Below are 22,542 nucleotides of genomic sequence, written 5' to 3'. Positions count from 1 at the left end.
CCTCTTAAGTGAGATGGGCGCACAACCCTAGAGTCGGACACGACTGGCCCGTATGGGCAGGGGTACCTTTACCTTTACCTTTTATAAACATTTCTTCTTTCATTCTATTCCTCTCTCCTCAAATCAGTTAAATCCTAACATTATTATAACAATGACCTTCATTGGCAAGATCCTTAAAATTCTGGTCAATGTAACCTGACCAGCACAATATTTCTAAGCATCATAATTCCTTTTTTGTTTGCTTAGTAATAATAATAATAATAATAATTATAAATTTTATTTGTACCCCGCCCTCCCTGGCCAGAGCCGGGCTCAGAGTGGCTAACGTCATATAAATAACACAGTATACATAAGAACAAGCATCAATTAATTAAATACATCTTAAAATTAATTCAGACAAATTAAAATCTGGACAAACGGCAGTTATCAGGTTAAGATGCCAGGACCAACTCTTTTCGCTGATCATATAAGGACCTGTGAACAGGCTGGGAGGCCTCCTTCATGCTTGTTCTTATACAAAGGAAAAGAGGTCAGACTGCACCTTGGCCAAAGGCCTGGCAGAACAGCTCCGTCTTGCAGGCCCTGCGGAAAGATGTCAAATCCCACAGGGCCCTAGTCTCTTGTGGGAGAGCGTTCCACCAGGCTGGGGCCACAGCCAAAAAGGCCCTGGCTCTGGTTGAGGCCAGTCTAATTTCACTGGGGCCTGGGGCCACCAGGACGCACGCCAGCCCCACCCCCACCTGCTCTCTGCCACTGCCAAGGAGTAGCGCGATGACAGCTCCCCCCTCAGCGCCACCCTCTGTCCCTGACCAGAAAGGACAGCCATTGAAGGACTGTGCCCCAAATCCCCACATATTATGTGGATATGTTTGATTTCCTCTGAAGATCTTACTGTCCGCAGAAGCTTATTGTGACATAAATCTCCTGTCTGCTGCCATCATGCTAGCTAAGTGATGCTAATTTAGTTTTAAGAGTATTTTAAGTGCTGATGGGAGGTTTTCTAATTCCTGGAGGATTAATGACCCTGGTGCTGGTGTGAAACATCCCTTTATCTTTTACTCGGTATAATTAGCTGCTCCATGCACTTAAGAGCCCGTATGTAAAGTATTGTTTGCTTTGCAAACAGATGACTCAAAATGTTGTTAGGTTCTTTCATTGTGTCTGATATGGACTGGCTCCATTCCAAAAGTGGGTTGGTCATCTTGTTCCCCTGTTGGACCTACCATATTTTTTCACCCCATAGGACCTAGTTTTTTGGGGGGGAAATAAAGGGGAAAAAATTATTTTCCCCCCAGGCGCGGGGCTGGGGTGGAGGAAGCCTTCCAAACCAGGTCGGGGGACAGTGGGATGGCAGTCTGCACCTCCTCGCTGTCCCGTGAGCTTGTGGGGCTGGCGGCAGGGAGAAGCGCGTTCTCCCCACCTCCAGCCTCCAAACCAGGTCGGGGAACCGAAGCCTGGGGCGCGCTGTGCAGCGCACCCTAGGCTTTGAGATGCAGGCTGCTATCCGCAAGCCTAGGGAGCCCGACGGGAACTCCCGTGGGCTTCCAAGGCTTGCGGAGAGCTTCCTGAAGCCTGGAGAGGGGTTGGTGCGCACCGACCCCTCTCGCTCTCCAGGCTTCAGCAAAAGCCTGCATGCGCCCCATAGGACGCACACACATATTTCCCCTTCATTTTTGGAGGGGAAAAAGTGCGTCCTATAGGGCGAAAAATATGGTATATTGTTTATTATGGGGCAGGAAATTAAATGGATTTTCTGGTTGGAACTATGTTGCCATGAAAAACGCTTCTAAAGTCTTTGTTTTTGATTCTAAAAACCTAACAAACTCAAATATCTTAAAATTAGCACATGCCATCTGACCCACCTCTCATCCGTCGTGGCCCTTTGAACTGGCTCAAGCAAAGGGACTTTCCCTTCTCTTGCCCCCTGTGTGCCCCCTAAATCAGTCCTCCTCTGAGGCTGCATGGGAGGAGAATGGGGGAAGTCCTATTGCACAAGCACAAATCCTACTCTAGATATAACCCATGACCCTTTCCTTTCATTAGGCTGCATCTGTGAGATATTTCCCACAGCTTTCCATTCTCTTTTCATCTCCCTTTCAACCCACCCTTTTTGCTATATTTTACCAATATAATGGGTGGGTGAGTGGAAGAAGAAGTGTTCAGCCCACTGATTATGTCTGCTTGCCCCCACTTCCCTGTTTTGGTGTTTTGATCCTGAAGTTGGAAAGGAGCCTCTGCACATGGGCTAATTCCAATCTTAGTATGAATTAATGGAGGTTGGGAACTGGGCCAGTTGATTCCATGTGTGAAACAATTTCCTTCCATCACCCTGTTTTTGAGGCCTTTCTTCAGTTGCCTTATCTTCTGGGCAGGTTGACTGAAAATGGTTCCTATGCAGAACAAAGACTGTGTTGAAAGAAGCACAAAGGTTTCTTTCCAATCTTCTAAATCTAAGAGGTAGAAAATAAATATTTAACTGACTCTCCTTATGACACAACATATGCTACACCAGTAAGATGAAACAATAACAGGTTGTACATACCTTCCAAGTCCCTATTTTCCAAGGACAGTCTCAGAATTATGAAAGTCATCCCAGCTTCTGAATTGATCTTAGAATGTCTCTATTTTCCCTGCCATCGCCGCTGCCAAGCTCAGAGAGGAGGATGAGCAGGGGAGTGAGAAATGTCCCTAATTTCATCTAAGGAATGTTATTGTTCAATGTGTATATCCCTCCCACCCCCACTGTCACAGCCAAGAACCTACAATGGGATCTTACTACACACGTGCTTGAGAATCTGGAATCCATCTGTCCTGACTTACCTATCATCTTGACTGGGGACTTTAATGCCTGCCTAGGCCAAGGGTGGGAAGTGTACACAAAAGCATGGGGGATCCTGGATACTTCTCTTCTCCCAGACGTCTGTTTTTGGGACTGTAGATCCCGGGATCCAGTAATTAATCTGGCAGGTCTGCGACTCACTAAGCTGACCACCACCAGGGCCCTGATGTAGCTCAACGGGCTAACCAGTTGGGAAGGCTCTGGGAATTTTACCTATATCTCCTCGCAGGGAAATAGTGTGGTGGACTACATTCTGATACCCACTAAAATGATTCCCTACGTGGTTGAGTTCTACATAGGTGATCCTATGCTTAGTGACCATCTCCCTCTGCATTGCATTTCTCACATTTTCTCATTTAATCAACCCATCCTTTCCTTTGTTGCTTCTAAATTAAGATCCCATTTTTATTGCTGCCAAACTGTGGAATCAAAGAAAATGTTTCCTGGAAGGAATGTTTAAAATTCTGACAGCCCAGCCGAGGCACCTTCAAAAATTAAGTTGCAACCAAGCAGCTCTGAAGAACCACTGAAGACCAGAGCTAACTCCCCAAAAGCCCAATGCATTATTTTGTCTTTTGTCTTAACAACAGTTCTTTCCTGTCATCACGACCCAGTAGGAACCCTAACCTGACATGCAAAAACAATGTGACTCTAATGGACAAAGAAAACACATTTACGATGATCCATTATTTATTGGTTACATAATACTCAGTTTCCTGAGAAATCTAAATCAAACTTTCCCCTAAGTTTGGAAGAATTGCAAAGTTTTGGTAAAGTTTCCTCACTTTAAGTAATGTCAGGACTTTTGTCCAAAAGAGAGGAAACTAGAGACCAATGATGCGTATCTACCAAAGCAAGCTAAATCTCATCGGTTAAGAATGCTTTTACTATAGAAAGAAAGAGATAAATATAAAAGAGAGCGATAAATGTAAAAGAATCATAGGCTCTAAACACGAAAAACAAACACACGTATTTCACGGGATCTATAGTTAATGGTTCCTTTTAGGCATTTAGATATTTGAAGATACAGAGTTCCAGCAAAGCACATCCCAGCTAATGGTTGAAAATGCTTGAATGGTAAGCTTCCCCATTCAACCCTGCACTAAACAAGTTGGCTCAGTGAAAATTATACAAATAGAAATCCGAAAACTGTAGTTGTCGTTCAGTTACTGTAATTTGACGTGTGAGATTTATATTGGCTATTTACCTCATTTTCCATATGCAGCCCTAGTCTTTCCTTGGTTAGCTTTTCTCAACCTGGTGCATTCCACATGTTTTGGACTACAAATCCCATCAGCTCCATTCAGTAAAGTGGAGTGGGGTAGTCAACGTGGTGACCTCTAGATGTTGTGGACTATGACTTGCGTCAGTAGGTATAGAACCGCTATGCTGGGGAGTGTAGAATGGGGCAGAGATCTCAACTCACCCAGCTCAGAACAGCTAAACTATCACAGAGCTCCCCATTCCACCTGCTGAAAAATGCAGATGGGCAAACATTGGGGAGCAAGCCTGAAGAAAGCCCTGGAACAGCAGGGCAGGAACTGGCCCTTGATCTGCTGGATCCTGAGCAAACTCCACTCCATGCTGTTACTTGACAGCATGAAGACCCAATCTGTGCCAGCTCCATTGCTATAGCTATCCCACCCCCTGACATGTGTGATAGGGCGGTAGATGCAACAGTGGCTACACTGCTCTGCCACATCCTGCCACTGCTTAACCACGCTGTGGATTACTCTTGCAATAAATAAATACAATGCCAGTTGGTCTTAGCTTTCCTGATAAGTGAATGCAGTGAATTTTTGAGATATCAAATAATTGGCGGTGACGTTATTATGTGTTTGGAGGGGGGTGGAATGTAAGTATTAGATGAAAACAACAAGTTGGTGGCAAGAGTATCACTCTGATTCCTAGCTATTGAGTTATTGAGCTACTCTGTGAAATCTGACCCAAACATACAATGGAAACTGTCAGCCCCAATTAACCAAACCTCCAAATTGTCTGTGTTTAATGTCAAAAAATTATAAAACGTCCAGCAGGAGACAGCTGTTAGACACTCAAAGATACAGTTACTGACCTCAGTAGGAAAGGTTAAAGAAACCACCGATCTGAATATCATCAGAGCACAAAGGAAAATGAAAGCCATATGACCCAATCAACACTTCAAGAGGGACGTGAATATAATCAAAGATATATAGGAACTGGTACTGAGTCTTGAGGTTTGCCATTATTTGAAGCAAAGAATGTGAAATCCTTGATCTACACATGGCAAAGAGAAAAGATTATGGAGATAAAAACTTAAATCTAATATACACACCAAGCCACATGATTAACCATTAAGATGATAAATGGCGAATGAATATCATATGGCTTAAGGTGTCAAAAGCAGATGTTAAATTGAACAAAATGAACACACATCCACCAGGTTTTAGTGGAGAATATGATAAAAGAGTGGTATTTAAGTATGTGTGTGTGCACGATATATGAGAAATGGTTTTTTAAAAAGTTATTTATTTATTTTTAAATAATGGATGAACAAAACTCCCCTCGTTTTCAGTTCTCCCACTAACACTATTTCTCCGACTTCTCTGCTAAACTCCCCTTGTGACTTATTTAAAGAAATTGTTTACATGGACCTTGAAGCAATGTCAAACACGGCATGCTGGCAAATGAGTTAAGTCATGGTTCTAATCAACACATGTGGATAAATCGTTGTGACTTTTTGAAAAAGACGTTGCCCTACTTGAATCCTGAATTCGCAGGAACTCTACACTAGGCGATTCATCTTTGTATGTAGACGAGGTCTAAGTTCTTGGTGAAGTGGTCCTGTCATGGCATCCAATGCTTACACAAGCTCCATTTGTCAATGCAGACAGATTGCTACACCCCACATTCTCGGGTTCTCTGAACCCTGTGGCGGCCCTGCCAATCAATCAAACTCTTCAGGTAATAGCCAAACTCCATTTGCGTTCCAAGGTCCTGGAGAGGGACAGGCTGCTAGACAGCTGGAAAGAGACATATGGAAAGTGCAGAATAGCCCAGGACATTGCAGTGCACCTGCCACAATGATAATGCTGGAGGAGGGGACAGGGGGAGAAGATTTCATTGACTATGTATTAGAAATAGCATGTTTGCCTTTGTAAGTAGTATCAAGGCTGAAATCGGCATGTTTTAATGGTTAGATACAGGAACTGACAAATGGGACCTGGCTGTAAATCAGTGACTTTGGTTGGTCTGGCATTCTTCCTCGCAAGCACTCAGCGATGGCTTGTTTACACAACCAAGATTCAGAGGTTATTGTCCTGGGATTGCTGCCCATCCCTTCTTCTGATTGTAGGTTCACTTATCATGACATGAAAGAGAGGTAAGCCGAGAGCTCCAGATCTTGCCAGCAGATGTTGATTTTCTTTCAACTCATTTCAATTCCTGGTTCACCTTTCGACTCTGCTAAGGCAAATGAATATGCTTTGGGGTGGAGGTAGTTTTTATAGTGGGATGCTGGCAGGATACCTGTCAGCCTAGAAGCTGGCCATTAACGTTTTTATGGTACACGTTGCAAAATTTACGGTGATTGGGACTGACTTGCCAAAGGCCATTCAGTGAATCCAAGGCTGAGCTTGGATTTGAACCTTAAAGATCCCATAGTGACAACTCTAATGGACTACATTGGAGATCACATCACTCTTTTGACTCACTCTGTGCTCTGATTTCCTTATACGTCATCTAGTTCTGCAAGTAGAGCATGTTACCATTTCAGCATGCTTATTCTGTGCTTGTCCATAAGGAGGACCTATTGCTACTGGCAATAAAAAGTGTAGAAGTAAACAAAAAGAGTAATAGCCTGGCAGTGGTTCTGCCTGCAACAGTTACATCAGGAAACAACTGTGGCCGGTCATTCATTTGGATATACAGTATACAGTTTCATTGTGTTTACTAAAAATAAACCTATATATCTCATAGTTATGAGTGTTGTGTGGGATTTTCGCAATGTGAATTTCATTAAAGTTAGAGCGTTGCCAGCGAGCACCAGTTTGAAAGCTGTACTAATTTATCAAGACTAGACAACAACTCGGAGACTTTTGGCAGGACATTTTCCAGTATCAAAGAACTGGAGCTTTGTTTTTGTTTTCAACAGAACAATGAACATATTGTCAGCCTGCAAAAGGCACCGGTGAATTCTGCTTCATTCACCTTTGAAAGTTGGTATCTAGGATTGGAATGGGAGGCACAATTTGAGGTGGCTCCAATCCTTTCTGGTCAGTCCAATAAAGTGGTGCTGGGAGACTGCTGCTTCATCCTGTGACCTTACACATAACAGGTTCTTCCTGATCTCCCTTGCTGTTTTTGGACACAAAGCTGTCCAAAGCTGTTTGTCGTTGCATGAAAAAGTTAGCTGTAGGCCTGCACTGAAATCAATGGGGCTTAAAAGGGCTAAACCTTGGTTAGATCTTTCCAATGTTCCAGTAATTAATGGCTTTTCCTATGGCCACTCTAAGGGAAAACTATCCCTTACTTTTACCTCAGGGGTATCGTATAATACAACTTGGGGTTTCCGTTACCGCATTTTACAGCAGCAGTAATGCAAGAATTTACTGCTGATCTTATAGGCTGAGACAAAAGTGTGCCATTTTATGAAGCCATTAAACACCTTGAAATTTTCCCACATTGAACATCAAGCTTACCGTGTTTCCAAATGTTCCCTGGCACTGCCATTCAGTATGTTTAACCCCGTAGTGTAATAAAATTATATGGTTTGACCAGATATTCTGTAATCCTGGGAGATATCACATCTGGACGATGTTTTGAGTGCAATCGAATACCTCAGAGATGTCACTGTCAAAATGAAACATCACTCTATCACCAGAGCTTGTTAGTAGGGAACACCTGGTCTACGTGCAGCAAGGTTATTAAATTTCTCTTTCACAAAGAGAGCTTTCAAGAACCATTGGGGTACTATTTTTTATGACCAAGATTAAAATTTTAAACCAGACACATAAGAGCCTCCATTGTTTGTTTGTGGATTACCTGATCAGGAGAATAATTTATGCAAAACTTTTCTCGTTTTTCTTTTTCTTTTTGGCAGAGGAAGCACCTGACCCAGTTCTGCTGCTGAAGTCCGGCAGCTCTGGCCCTGGAGAAGAAATATCCCGATAGCCTTCTGTAAGATGCTGTTTGACAGAAGAGTGAGGTAATAACTGAAATAGCTTTAAATGAATGATTTATGCAAACTTCCTTTATAACTACCTATTGCAGTATTTTCAATTAATCTGAAAAATGCACTGTCTTTCTATACCAGCAACTGGGAGGATCCCTGATGTGATGAACACACCGTATACCCTCGTTCACAAGAGCTGTCTATTCATCTTGATGGAGAGGGCAGCCCTGCATATGCGTCACTTTGGCACACTGGTGGCCCATCCTGTTTTGCTGCCTGAGGCAAATTGGGAAGGTGCTGTCCCCCAGCTCCCCCCTGCCGAAGCCTCACTTACGAGGGTTGTGTGGTGGCAGCTTCTGGGTTCCGATGAGATCTTGCAAAAGGTCTGTGAGATGTCACTGGAACCAGGCCACTGCCACTGGAGCCACTTCTCCAGGTATGGGTAGGGGAGAGGTGGGAGTGGTGCCCAGGAGAAATCAGGCATTGGCAGGGTGAGGTTTCTGGTGAGATCCTGCAAGAGCTTCACGAGATCTTGTGGCGCTCTTGTGAGATCTCACTGGAATCTGGTAGCGGCCACCACTTTTCGCTTCTGCGGTGGCTGCCACCCCTAGAATTTTGTTGTTTGAGGCAGCTGCTGCAGGCCACCTTAAGGACAGGTTGGCCCTGCTTGGGCATAATAGAAGTGAATGAGATAGTCAATTCCATAGAAGCTCTCTATACACATTGGGAGTATATTACATGGAGCCAGGGCCGTCTTTACCTGGGAGTGCAAGGGGTGCGGGGCACCCGGGCACCCAATTCTGGGAGGTGCCAGGCGCCCACCGCTGAAGCTGCCTAAGCTCTTAACTATCTACCAGTTGTGAAATAATAAATAATTTTGATCAAACTAGAAAAACAAAATGCATTTATACCTAGGTATTACTGAAATGTATACCTACTGTTTCACTAATGGACTTTCGACTTTGTGTGCTCATTTACCAAAGATGTGCCGTGCCAGCGGCGGTGCTTGTCAGACTCAATGACGGCGTTCACAACTAAATTTGGGGGCGCAGGGCGGATCTTTGCACCCCGGTGGCGCATATGCTAAAGACTTGCCTGCATGGAGCTTTCCAGAGCAAGAATTTTTTTCTGCCAACTTTTCAAAGTTCTGAAGCACCCATAACTGGGTTTGGGTTTTCAAAAGAGCTTTTTCCGCAGCCTTCCAGGCAGGGGCGTAGCGTGGGTTGTCAGCACCCGGGGCAAGGCAAGTAATTTGTGCCCCCTAACCCATGGATTTGCGCCCCCTAACCCGTGGATTTGCGCCCCCTAACCCTAACCCCCAGATGTTGCGCCCGGTGCGGCCGGCCCCCCCTGCACCCCCCACGCTACGCCACTGCTTCCAGGAGTTCACTGGAAAATGCAGAAAGCCTCCCTGAGCTTTTAACAGGCTATCAAGCTGGCGTCTAGAAAAAGACAAGGATCCTGAAGCTTAAATGTAACCACCGTTAAAATGATTAAGGACATTTAATATCCTAAATGCTTTTGAAAGCTGAGTGTCAGTGTACATCTGGAAGTATGAGCAAGAACTGTGGCTTTTTGAAAGAGCGCTCCTTTGAATTTTTTTTTTTTACCATTAAACTAAATTACATCTTACGATAAACACTAAGAGCAGAAGATGATTCAGTGTTTATATGTGTTCCCTCTCATTACTTTTCATATAAAATATTTGTTTTTTAATTTCACCAACACTGCAGAGAGAGAGACTGGCTCTAAGTCACTGATATAAGCCTTCAAATATGTGAGGCTGTTTTTAGCAAAGTAAAATAAAAGTCTTTCCTTTTGTTTAGTGCATGTGGAGAGAAGACCTCACAATTCTGCATGACAGAACAAGCTTGAGTTAAAAAACAACAACCCATTTGCTAAGAGACAGATAATATCCGACACACACATCACAACGTGCATTTTTGCCGTTCCAACAGATGCAGCCAATCATGTGCAATTGCACAACATGATGACATCACTTGCATAGAAGCTGCTACATGTTATTCAATGAGGAGAGAGCACTGCAGCATCTCTGTGGCTCTTGCAACATGTTTAGAGCATTCTTGGAATAGGACAATATAAAATAAGCCTCTAGACATGCCATCACTACAAACCTTTCCCTTTGAAATTCCTCACTTCTTTAGTAGTGTCTCTTACAGGCAAGAGAAAAGAAAGTTGGGCCATGGATGAAAATCCCTATGAAACTTTTTATGTTTCTTCTCTTTTTTTTAAAAAAAATGGCTGCTCCGAAACCAAAATAAGACAAATGATTTTATTTTTTCTGATACTTTAACAGCATCAGATGTAATCCTATGAGTGCAGAATCTTCTCAATGAAATGTTGTTGTTTGTTGTTTAGTCGTTTAGTCGTGTCCGACTCTTCGTGACCCCATGGACCAGAGCACGCCAGGCACCTCTGTCCTCCACTATTTCTCAATGAAATAGGTAAAGGTAAAGGTATCCCTGCCCGTACGGGCCAGTCTTGACAGACTCTAGGGTTGTGCGCTCATCTCACTCTATAGGCCGGGAGCCAGCGCTGTCCGCAGACACTTCCGGGTCACGTGGCCAGCGTGACAAAGCTGCATCTGGCGAGCCAGCGCAGCACACGGAACACCGTTTACCTTCCCGCTAGTAAGCGGTCCCTATTTATCTACTTGCACCCGGGGGTGCTTTCGAACTGCTAGGTTGGCAGGCGCTGGGACCGAGCGACGGGAACGCACCCCGCCGTGGGGATTCGAACCGCCAACCTTTCGATCGGCAAGTCCTACGCACTGAGGCTTTTACCCACAGCGCCACCCGCGTCCCTCTCAATGAAATAGTACAGTATTAAATGGGATAGTCAATTATACCCTCCTGTTTTGCACCAGTTTTGTTTAAACTCGTATGCCTTCTCTCAACTGCGTGGGAACAGTAGGTAGCTGGGAACCCACATAGCTGGGATTATGTGTGAGTAATCCAACCACATGGGTGGGGACCAAGTGTGTGGGCTTTCCCCACAAAATAAGTGCTGATCCAAGACACTGGGGCACCATGGGCCAGGAGTCAGCTTCGCCTGCCGAACAGCAGCCTGAAGGGGGAGAAGGCAGAGTGACTCCACCTGTGGCTGATCAGCCTTCAAGGACACTGAGGAGAAGGAGCTGATGAGAACCAGCTGGCTTCAGTCTTCTTAAGCAGAACTTCCAGCAGCAGTCAGATGCTGGTAACAATGTTTGTGGTTCCTGGCTCTACCTTGCTGCTTCCTGCTCATCTTGACCCCTGAACCCTTGATCATTGGATTCCCTGACCCCTGGACCAACGGACAACGTGGAATGCCGTTTGCCCAACTCTAGGACTCAGCCTGATTTCAGATGTTAACTCTGCCTCCAGGCAAGTACATTTCAGAGACTCTTCTGGTTGGCTGGCCACTCCCACTCCACCCATTGTGCATGCTGTTGCTCAGTAACAAAACTATGACATGGAGTGACAATTCGGGGGGGGGGGGGAGAGAACCATACTATTGGCATTGCCAGTGTAGTTCAGCCATGTGGGAACTGATCACTGATAAGCAGCTAATGATGTCCTCAGAAAATAAAAACGGGGCACCACTTCAAGTCAACCTCATCCACTAATTTCTAGCATTTAAGATTTACCAGCCTAATTTCTTAAGACTTTTTTAATGGCACAAGTGTTCTTTTTATTGAAGGGTTCACTATGAAGTATGATATAATTCTCACCTCCCTCTCTGCAGGCAGGGCTTTGTGCATTGGCAGAACCACTACCAGATCTCTAGTAGAGCTGTTCATGTCAGGGACAGTGGAAGGTTGTGGGGAGAGGATGATTTGGCTCAATCTGGATCAGTTGTGGTACCAGCTCCAGGCTGGCACAGCAATGAGCCCTGGCTTAAGTGCACGTTTGCATGCTCATAATGAGAGATCATTTAGAATAATGAGAATTTGATTCTCCTAGAACAACATTATATGAAACTGATGAGGCTTGAGTCACACAATTGGAGCCGTTTGGTGAGAGTGTGAGAGCATCTACATTGATTAAATCCCTGGCACCTTCAGGCAGGACTGGGCAAGATCTCTGCCATTTATCACAGACACTATTGAACCAGATAGATGTGGTAGAAGGAAGTTCTTACCATCACAAAGTCAGCAACAGTTCATTTTCGAAATATTATTACTAGATTCGGTCATATTGAAGCATTTCCTCAGTGCAGCAGAAGGAATAGAGAGTTGAACTAGAGTAAGTTGTATTTTTTGGGGGGACGCGGGTGGCGCTGTGGGTAAAACGTCAGTGCCTAGGGCTTGCCGATCGCATGGTCGGCGGTTCGAATCCCCGCGGCGGGGTGAGCTCCCGTCTTTCGGTCCCAGCTCCTGCCCACCTAGCAGTTTGAAAGCACCCCCAAGTGCAAGTAGATAAATAGGTACTGATTTATAGCGGGAAGGTAAACGGCGTTTCGGTGTGATGCGCTGGTGCTGGCTCGCCAGAGCAGCTTCGTCACGCTGGCCACGTGACCCGGAAGTGTCTCCAGACAGCGCTGGCCCCCAGCCTCTTGAGTGAGATGGGCGCACAACCCTAGAGTCGGACACGACTGGCCCGTACGGGCAGGGGTACCTTTACCTTTAAGTCGTATTTTTTATGATTAAACATTCCCAAAAATTCATGGATTTCACCTCTCCGCCCCCACCCAATGGCTGCGTTCTCAGACTTTTAAATGAAATTTTGAGTTGACAGAATGAGGTGCTGGTGGGCTCTAAACCTCATAGGTTCTCAGAAAGCGTGTTCTCCCTAGGAGAGAGCACGTGTTGCGGTTGGGGTAACAAGCCACCATGCCATGACTAGGCAGATTTGAAAGACCCAAGCCTCCTAAGGGGTTAAGATTGGGTTGCTGGGGCAGTTTGGTTGTTGCCAAATTTGGAGGAGGGGTTAGAGTTTATAAATACAGGGGCCGGACGTTAGACGTCCTCTTGGCCGTTTTTGCATCGGATCAAGGAGCTGCGTTGAGACGGTTGTACTCTGCCTTTCTACTTTCGATTTCTTTAGGGCCTATCTTAATTTACTAATCCAATTGTCCCTTCCCTGGTCTTAATTGATTCCTCCATTCACCTTTTCCCTGTTCCCTCCCTATCCCTTCACTAAATTTATATCCCGATTACCTCGCATTTTAGGTCCCCCTTTTACTAAAGAAAGAAAGAAAGAAGGCAGTTTGCCATCAAGGCCAGAGGGTGGGTCCCCCCCCCCGGCCCCCCCCGGGCCCTGCCTTCGGGCTTCGGGCTGTGCACCGGTAATTCGGGGCGCCCGCTGCTGGCTGCCCGTCGCCGTCAGGGCCCCGGTTTTAGATTCTTTACCCCCCCCCACGGCGGGTGGTCGCGCGGCGCCCGGAAACTTGGGGCAGCGCCGCTAGGGCCTCGCGGTGGTCCTGCTGAGCGTGGAACCCCCCCACCCCCCTAGAGCTGTTTCTCCTTACCTTCCCGGCTTCCGAGTGCCGCGGTAGGACGGCGTTTTTTCCCCTGGCCTCTCCCGAGGCCGCGGCAGTCCCGGCTACGTGGGGGAGGCTGCTCCTTTGGCCCTCGGAGGAAGTGGGAGGCGCAGTTTGAGTGGCTTCTGCCACGCGGTTTGGCCGCTCGTTGCGAGCGGCGTGGGAGAGCGGGCGGCCTCCGTGTGCGGGCGGGCGGTTTTCCGATTGGTGGCAGCGCTACTGAGCCAGCGCGGTAGCGTGGGGGGCCAGGCCTCCTTGTTTGCCGGGCCTCCCCTCCTTCCTTTTTGGAGTAAGTGCAGGGCCGCTTCCACGGGACCGGGAGCGGCGGCCTGCACTCGCGCCCGCCATTTTGGTTCCTTCCAGAGGCCCTTATAGAACCGCGGGAGGAGAATTCCTCGCGGTTCCTGTTTCTTCTGCTGACTGCCCCCCCTGGTGGCCAAGGGGGTTATTGCAGCTGGGTTTATTCTGCCTGAAGCTCCACCTGGTGGCTCAGTGAAGCATTGCTCCTTCTTTTGTTGAGCTGGTGGCTCTCGGGTGCCCTCTGCTGGCTGAACGAAAAAGCGCATCTTCTTTTATTGTCCTTTTATTCAGCAGTTTTGAAGTAAGCTGAAAAAAGCAAGTAGGTGAATAATAAATTAATAATAAAGTTAGGTAGATAGATAGATAGATAGATAGATAGATAGATAGATAGATAAATGGTATAGACTGACTCTGCTATTAACGCTCTTATTGGACATTTGTCCTATTGCATTTATTTTATGTGTATTATTTTCCAGTGTTTGGAGTATTAGTGACTTCTTTAAATTCATTATCTGTTGCCAGCAGTGACGCTTGGTGGCGGCACGCATTAATTCTCATTTGATTTCAAATAGCAGGTATGGCTCCTAAGAAAGTCGCCGCCCGTCCCAGCTCAGCCTCTGGTGCGAAACGGCCTATTAGGGGTCCATCGCAGGCGCTTCGCTCGCCCACCCCAAGTCAACCGGTGGGACGTGTGCAATCGTTGGTGGAGAGTATGGCCAGCGATCCAGTAGCCTTGTCTCGCTTCGCAGCTGGAATGGATGGTCTTCTTCAACAATGCTCGGCGCAGCCTTCCACGTCTGGAAGGCGTTCTCGTCCAGTAGTGGCATCATCACCAGCGTCACCATCATCTAGCGAGGATGGGAGAGAGGGCTCATCATCTAGGGGTTTGCTGACCGAGTCCCAGCTAGTCCGGCCCCGCGGCTTACCTGCTGCTCGCGGCTGTTCACGGAGACCTCGCCGTTCCTCTGGGGGGGCCGCGGGAAGGCAAAACCCTGTGGTAGCTTCCACCCGCCGAGGTGGGCGCACCCAACCTTCGGATGAGGTGGCGCCGGGTTCTGGTCTCTCACTTGTCGTTTCTCCTCAATCAGCTCCAGGTACATCACAGCTGAGCCCTGATTCAGAGTCGTCCATTGAGGACAGTCTGCCAGTCCCTGCCAGGAAGTCTTCAGGCGGAAAACGTCGCCGCAGGAGGTCTTCCCGGAAGCATGCCAAGCGAAGGAGGGGCGATTCGTCTTCCTCTTCGTCTGGTACGTCCTCTTCCAGTTCTGATGATGAGACGGGTGCTGCTAGGGAACTCTATTGGGGTTTTGGCGAATCTGCATCGGGGCTTCCTAGGTGGGCTTGGCAGCGCAGGGCCAACTCGCACCGAGCAAGGTATGGGGCTGTGCAAGAGTGCAGGGATGGCGTGTTGGTACCTGATGTAAAGGTCTCTACCAATTCCGCCAGAGACATCATCCCAGGTGTGCACTTGTCGACTAGACTGCGGTCTAGGATACTGAATGGCCGTTATGTGGACATTTTCAAACTGGCTCCTCCTTCGGAGGACCAGGAGAAGTGTAATTTGTCAAAGTCTCGTAAGGGTGCCCCCGTTTCAGACAGGACTTTCGAGCTTTGGCTCGATTGTTTCCAGGTCTTTGCTGGCGTGGTGGTGGCGGCTTACCCACGGAGGTCGCTTCATCTGATAGTTTACTTGTCGATTGTTCGCTCTGCTTTCACCAAAGCTGGTGAAAAAGCCGCGATAAAATATGATGAGAACTTCAGGCGCCGTGCCGCCAAGATCCCCACAGCTAGATGGGATCGTAAGGATCTTGATGTGTGGACCACCCACGTAGCTCCACTCATTGACAAGAAGGCGCCTGAGCAGCAGAAGCCGAAGGCTCTGGCGTTTAGGTCCAGCCGCCGCTTACCTTGCTGGGACTTTAATAAGGGTTCTTGTCAACGCCAAGGGTGTAAGTACGCACACATATGTGAGAAATGCAATGGTTCGCATCCTGCCTCCTCTTGTTTTGGGAACCGGCGGCCCTTTCGTGGAGGAAAGGGGGGCGCTCAGCAACCCCCCAAGCAAAACACGTCTCTCCCTTCTGCATCAGGCACAGGGAAATGAGGTTTTGACCTCCTTGGCACGCACCCCAGTTCAATTGTCGGCTCTGCAACTTTGGTTGCAGTCCTATCCTAATAGGGACGCTGCAGTTTATTTGAGTAATGGTTTTTCAGTTGGTTTTCGGATTCCGGTAGCCATGCCCCCTGTGGCTCGGAATCCTTCTAACCAAAGATCAGTTCGTGAGTTACCTGAGGTCGCCCGTAAGAAGATTGCAAAGGAGCTGGCCATGTATCGGATGGCTGGCCCTTTCGATGATCCCCCCTTTCACAATTTGCACGTATCCCCATTGGGTATCGTGCCAAAGAAGGCCCCAGGTGAATTTCGTTTAATTCATAATTTGTCACATCCCAGGGGTACCTCAGTTAATGATGTTATCCCATCGGAGCTCTGCTCCGTAAGATATGCATCTCTTGATCAGGCGATCAAGATGATTCGGAAGTTTGGCCGCACCGCCCTATTGGCGAAATGCGATATTGAATCGGCATTCCGCCTTCTCCCGATTCATCCGGATGATTTTTGGCTACTGGGTTTTAAATTCGAGGGTAAGTTCTATTTTGACAAAGCCATGCCGATGGGCTGTTCGGTTGCGTGTGCTGCTTTCGAATCATTTAGTACATTTTTGGAGTGGGCCCTCAAATCCAAAACAGGGCTGGGCGGGGTCACGCATTATCTCGATGATTTTTTATTGGCCTCGGCTCATGACACTGGCGACTGCTCGGTGCTGCTACAAGCATTTGCTGACCTTACGCAGGAGCTGGGGGTTCCGCTCGCAGCGGAAAAAACGGAGGGCCCATCCACTCAACTTACTTACCTGGGTATCTTATTGGATACGGTGTCCCAGACTTCTAGCTTGCCGGGCGATAAGCTAGTAGCCTTGAAGAAGGTCATAGAGGAACTGCTCCCTTTACGGAGAGTATCCCTGAGACAAATCCAGTCTTTGTTGGGGCACCTGAACTTCGCGAGTAGGGTGGTGGCGCCAGGGCGCCCTTTCTGTTCACGCCTGGCTCGTCTCACTGTGGGGCTGAGGGCCCCTCATCATCGAGTGCGTCTTTCTAGTGAGGTGAGGGCTGACCTTTCCATGTGGTTGGAATTCCTGGAGGAATACAACGGGGTGTCATTATGGCAAGACACATTGAACTTGCATAACGACTTTCAGGTTCAATCGGATGCCGCAGGTTCCCTGGGTTTTGGACTTTATTGGAAGGGGCGATGGTGCGCCAAGCATTGGCCGCCTGCGTGGCAAGGAGGAGAGATTACGCGGGACCTAACATTTCTCGAGTTTTTTCCCATTGCAGTGGCTGTGCATTTGTGGGTCGAGGAATTCAGGAACCGTCGTGTCTGCTTCTGGACTGATAACCAGGCGGTGGTGTCCGTGCTGGCAAAGCTATCGTCACGTTCACCCAGGGTGTCAGCCTTATTGCGGGCCTTTGTGTTACATTGTTTGCGTTATAATATCGTGTTTTCTGCTCGTTTTATTCCCGGGGTGTCTAACGAAATTGCTGATGCTCTGTCCCGTTTTCAGATGGAGCGGTTCAGACTTCTGGTTCCAGAGGCACGGATACGTCCGGAATATTTCCCGGATCATCTCTGGAACCTTGGCAGCAATTAGTTTTGCAGGGAGTAGCGGCATCTGTTTCCCCTTCTACCCTTAGCTCTTACACAAAAGCTTGGTCTAATTTTTTGGTATTTATGCGCCAGGCAGCTTGCGAACTAGTAGGTGTCCCACCCACCTCTTCACAGGTGTTAAGTTACTTGGCGCATTTATTTCAGTTGGGGCGCGCAGCTAAGACAATTAGGATTCAAGCTGCTGCTATAGCCTTTTTCTGTAAAACATTTTATGATAAAGACCCTTGTGGGAAGTTTATCGTGCGCAAGGCCCTCGAAGGCTGGGGCAGACTGCGTCCTCCCCAACCGGTGTCTCGGCGCCCAATTTCCTTTGAATTGTTGAGCAGGATGCGCAACAGATTAAGGGTGGTGTGTTGGTCAGGATATGAGGCTCGCCTTTTCTCGGCTGCCTTTTCTATCGCCTTCTTCGGAGCATTGAGAGTGGGTGAGCTAGTGTTGGAAGAGCGCAGTGATGGTCATTCTAGGGGCCTTTTGCTCCGGGATGTGCAGTTAGCCCCTGCAGAGCTAAGGATCTCAGTCAGGAATTCGAAGACAGACCAGAGGGGTAGGGGTGCCGTCATTCGTCTCCCTGCTACAGGGGATGCAGGCCCTTGTCCTGTAAAGGATGTCCGCAAGTATCTAGCGGTACGCCCCTCAGGCGATGGGCCTCTACTCAAGCATGAGAATGGGCTGCCCCTGACACGACGCCAGTTTGCACAGGTGATGCGAAAGGCTATTATGGCTTGTGATGGCACGGCCGATGGTTTTGCCCCTCATTCCTTCAGGATTGGGGCTGCTACGACGGCCGCTCACTGGGGCTTGTCGGCCGATAGAATAAAGGATTTGGGCCGCTGGAAGTCGGATGCCTTTCGAGGTTACGTTCGCTAACACTCTTGGTTTTCTTACGTTGTTTTGCTTTGTTTACTTTAGGTCTAGCGGCTGTCCGTATATGGTTGGTGGGACACAGTATCGTCCATTGGGCTGGTGTAGCGGCGAGGCAGTCCGGTATGGGGCCCGGCCTTGGCTTCCCTCCACATGTGCAGGTGTCGTGGCTGTCCAGACGTGGAATGTGCTGGGCGGAGTTCCTGCCGCGGATCCGGAGGCAGCTGCTCTTGGAGGGGCCGCCTGCGGCTATAGTGGTGCAGCTGGGCGAGAACGACCTGGTGTCTATGGACTGTCTTTCACTTCGTACAGCAATTTTGAGCGATTTGGAGACGCTGCGGGCATGGGTGCCTACGGCAAAAATATTTTGGTCCAAGCTACTGCACAGACGCATTTGGAGGGGCAGTCGTTGCCCGGTAGCCACTGAAAGGGCCAGGAAACGTATCAATGTGGCGGTGGCTAGAAAGATTTTTGAGTTGGGGGGAGACGTAATTTCCCATCCTATGATTCGTTTTCAGGCTATATCCCTTTTTAGGGATGATGGTGTGCATCTTTCTGCCTCAGGGAATGAGGCCTGGCTGGGTGCAGTGGTGGCCAAGCTGAGAGCTTGGTTGGGATGGTGAGTGGTTTGGCGGGGAGCTGTGGGCTCCATGGCGGTTAGGCATTGGTTAATTGGTGCTTGGAGGGGTAAGTGCCTACCCCTCCAAATGATGCGATGGGAATTCCGTTAAAGGAATCCAGGGGCTTGCCATTCTTTCGTCCTTGTTCATGGAGATGAACCTGGGCCGTGCAAGCCCCACAGGAACATGAGGGTGAGTAGTGGGAGATTGGTACCCAGCTTCACTTTCTCACCCAATACTTGTTTCCCACACTGGCTTCCGTTGGTGTCCGGAATGCCAGCTCTGTCCCTGAGGGCATGGACAGATAGTCATAACCAATGCCTAAGCAACCACTCACATTTTTTGTATTTGAATAAAGTTGTGGCCAAAATTATGCCAAAAACCTAAACAAAAAATTGATGTGTGAAGTGTGAATTTTTTGGGGGTGGCAATTGTGGGACTCAACACGCAAAGCGTGTTCTCCCTAGGAGAGAGCACGTGTTGCGGTTGGGGTAACAAGCCACCATGCCATGACTAGGCAGATTTGAAAGACCCAAGCCTCCTAAGGGGTTAAGATTGGGTTGCTGGGGCAGTTTGGTTGTTGCCAAATTTGGAGGAGGGGTTAGAGTTTATAAATACAGGGGCCGGACGTTAGACGTCCTCTTGGCCGTTTTTGCATCGGATCACCCGCCCTCCCTCCCTTTAACGGGGTGGTTCTACGGTTCGCTTGACCTTGCTATTGCCTGTCATGGAGTCGTCCGCCTTGGTGCGGGGGCACAGTAGGAATTTTGCCATCTGGCTGATTGGCTGGTGCCATTTGGTTTTCGCCTACTGCGTAGCAAATCGTCACAACTTGTAAGGTTGGCGGTTAGGCATTGGTTAATTGGTGCTTGGAGGGGTAAGTGCCTACCCCTCCAAATGATGCGATGGGAATTCCGTTAAAGGAATCCAGGGGCTTGCCATTCTTTCGTCCTTGTTCATGGAGATGAACCTGGGCCGTGCAAGCCCCACAGGAACATGAGGGTGAGTAGTGGGAGATTGGTACCCAGCTTCACTTTCTCACCCAATACTTGTTTCCCACACTGGCTTCCGTTGGTGTCCGGAATGCCAGCTCTGTCCCTGAGGGCATGGACAGATAGTCATAACCAATGCCTAAGCAACCACTCACATTTTTTGTATTTGAATAAAGTTGTGGCCAAAATTATGCCAAAAACCTAAACAAAAAATTGATGTGTGAAGTGTGAATTTTTTGGGGGTGGCAATTGTGGGACTCAACACGCAACAAAGGGAAACAAACGCTATTTGGGTCATGGCCTGAATCCTGCAACCTTTAGAGACTTGACTGACTGAGGAAAGAAAACAAGGCAACCTCATAAGAAAACTATAAATACCATAGGAGTTCGCCATGACCGACATGATGATAAGGAATGCCAGTTTGAAGAATGATTAACCATGTATTGTAGGTGTGCTGCTGCCAGGAAAAATGTCTGAGCTTCATAAATCCTGTTATTATACTTGGCTCGGCTAAATTATATGCACTTCATTGGAAAAGCAATAATAGGTGACTAGCGGCTTGCTCTCCCTCCGGCATGGGCTTGTTGAGCAGCCTCACGGACATTGCACAGAGTGCATCTGTGACGCAAGTGTCCAGGAATGTGTTGCAAAGCTGTTATTAAACATTTTCCTTATTTTTCAAGTGGAGAATTCATGACTCAGAGATAATTCCTTAATACAATTGATTTAGAGAGGTGTGGAGAAATCCTGCATAATCCATCTTTCCCCGGGAGCTGACACATGCACGATTCATTTGCTTGGCATGTGAATGAAGCCACAGGCATCTCTGGTCTGTACTAGCATCCCTTAATCCCAGTGAAAGAGCAGTACATTCGGAAGCATGGGAGTTCACTGTGATGGCTCCTTGGAGACATGCTCCAAAGGAGAATCCAAAAATGCAACTGTCTTGATCCTAACAGTAGTGGTCAGTAGTGGCACAGGAGCAGCAGCAGGAGTGGCAGATTGGTTCTGCTGCACCTGTACCATGCCAACCTGTGCCCTTCCCCTCTCAGTTACTGGTAGTGACCTCTGCACTTGGGAAGCCAAGTAGGGAATGCTGCCCCCACCTGCTTCACCCTGCCAATTTCTACTGAATCCTAGATATCTTAACCCCCAGAGATTTCTATCTACATGTACACACAGCTACTACCCAATTGATTAGGAATCAGCTGACAGTTATAGTGTAGTAACCTGTGCATGCTCAGCCTTGGCTAGGAAGACCTGGGTTCACATCCCTGGTCATTCATGAAGTTCACTGGCTGGCCTTGGGCCATTTGCTCTCTGAGTCTAGCCTACCTCACAAGGTTGTTAGGGGGATATTGTGAGGTTAGCCACATTTATGTGTGTCACCCTTAACTCAGCGGGGGCCATGTAGGATACAAATGTAGACAACATCAAATTAACACAGTAGTAGTAGTAGTAGTAGAAGAAGAAGAAGAAGAAGAGGAGTTTGGATTTGATATCCCGCTTTATCACTACCCGAAGGAGTCTCAAAGCGGCTAACATTCTCCTTTCCCTTCCTCCCCCACAACAAACACTCTGTGGGATGAGTGGGGCTGAGAGACTTCAGAGAAGTGTGACTAGCCCAAGGTCACCCAGCAGCTGCATGTGGAGGAGCGGAGATGCGAACCCGGTTCACGAGATTACAAGTCTACCACTCTTAACCACTATACCACACTGGTTCTTCACATGCTGGTGACGCTCATTTTGAACTGTAAAAAACAGATTTGTAGGGCAATGGTGTTACTTCCCAACACATATTTAATGTAAAGAACAGACACTGTTGTGTCTTTTTATATAGTGGAGGCAAAAGGATGAATACATCCTGTTTATTACAACTCCCCAACAGCGCAACCTCGGCAAAGCTTTTTTTTAATAAAGATATCAAACCCATTTTTGTCCCACATGGTAGGTTAGAGTTTATTTATTTTTCTTATCAGAAAATTCTTGTCAATCATTTTGTTGAAAATAAATGAACTTGGACTAAATTTTATTTAGTCTGTCTCCAGCTCTCAGGTGGTTTTGGTTTACACTATGCTTTAGCTGCATATATCTTGTTTCATCATACTGACATACTTTAAAGATAAATCTACCTTCTAGATTTTCTAAGTCATTCCTTAGAAAACCTAAAGATGTCACTCACATCTATCAGTTTTGCAGTCTAAGGTAGGCTTTCTTACACCACACAATTCACAAACCATATTCCACTGTGTTTTTTTAAATGTTTCCTTAGCCCCCTTTAAGTAAGGTAAATGACCCCTGGATGGTTAAGTCCAGTCAAAGGCAACTATGGGGTTGTGGCGCTCATCTTGCTTCAGGCTGAGGGAGCTGGTGTTCATTCAAAAACAGCTTTCTGGGCCATGTGGCCAGCATGACTAAACTGCTTCTGGCTCAACGGGACACCATGATGAGTGCCAGAGCGCATGGAAACACCATTTACCTTCCTGCCGCAGCGGTACCTATTTATCTACTTGCACTGGTGTGCTTTCGAACTGCTAGGTTGGCAGAAGCTGGGACAGAGTGGAGT

General features: G+C 47.6%; 2 protein-coding genes and 1 long non-coding RNA gene across 3 annotated transcripts in view; all 3 read left to right on the top strand.

The window, feature by feature from the left end:
- Nucleotides 1-7,923: 7,923 nt before the first annotated feature.
- Nucleotides 7,924-22,542, top strand: part of LOC114596298 (uncharacterized) — a 34,266-nt gene continuing 19,647 nt past the window's right edge. The window contains exon 1 of the long non-coding RNA XR_013392640.1: nucleotides 7,924-8,024. This is a non-coding gene — a long non-coding RNA (uncharacterized LOC114596298). The remainder of the gene's footprint in view (nucleotides 8,025-22,542) is intronic.
- Nucleotides 14,353-15,946, top strand: LOC144327424 (uncharacterized). The gene has a single exon (XM_077926764.1). The coding sequence runs from the start codon at nucleotides 14,353-14,355 to the stop codon at nucleotides 15,877-15,879; it is 1,527 nt and encodes a 508-aa protein (XP_077782890.1). The 3' UTR covers nucleotides 15,880-15,946.
- On the top strand, nucleotides 17,830-19,597 carry LOC144327423 (uncharacterized). The gene is made up of 2 exons (XM_077926763.1): nucleotides 17,830-18,201; nucleotides 18,315-19,597. Exons 1-2 carry the CDS (start codon nucleotides 17,830-17,832, stop codon nucleotides 18,984-18,986), a joined length of 1,044 nt encoding a protein of 347 aa, XP_077782889.1. The 3' UTR covers nucleotides 18,987-19,597.

The sequence above is a fragment of the Podarcis muralis genome, chromosome 4, assembly GCF_964188315.1.
Source record: "Podarcis muralis chromosome 4, rPodMur119.hap1.1, whole genome shotgun sequence".
NCBI classification, from domain to species: Eukaryota; Metazoa; Chordata; class Lepidosauria; order Squamata; family Lacertidae; genus Podarcis; species Podarcis muralis.
Note: the sequence above shows the minus strand (reverse complement) of the source record. Positions and strands in the feature narration are given on the sequence as shown.

Coding starts and splice junctions, on each gene's coding strand:
- LOC144327423 (XM_077926763.1), top strand. CDS start 17,830: ATGCGCAACAGATTAAGGGTGGTGTGTTGGTCAGGATATGAGGCTCGC. Junction 18,202..18,314: donor CACGACGCCAGTTTGCACAG/GTGATGCGAAAG, acceptor GTCGGCCGATAG/AATAAAGGATTTGGGCCGCT.
- LOC144327424 (XM_077926764.1), top strand. CDS start 14,353: ATGGCTCCTAAGAAAGTCGCCGCCCGTCCCAGCTCAGCCTCTGGTGCG.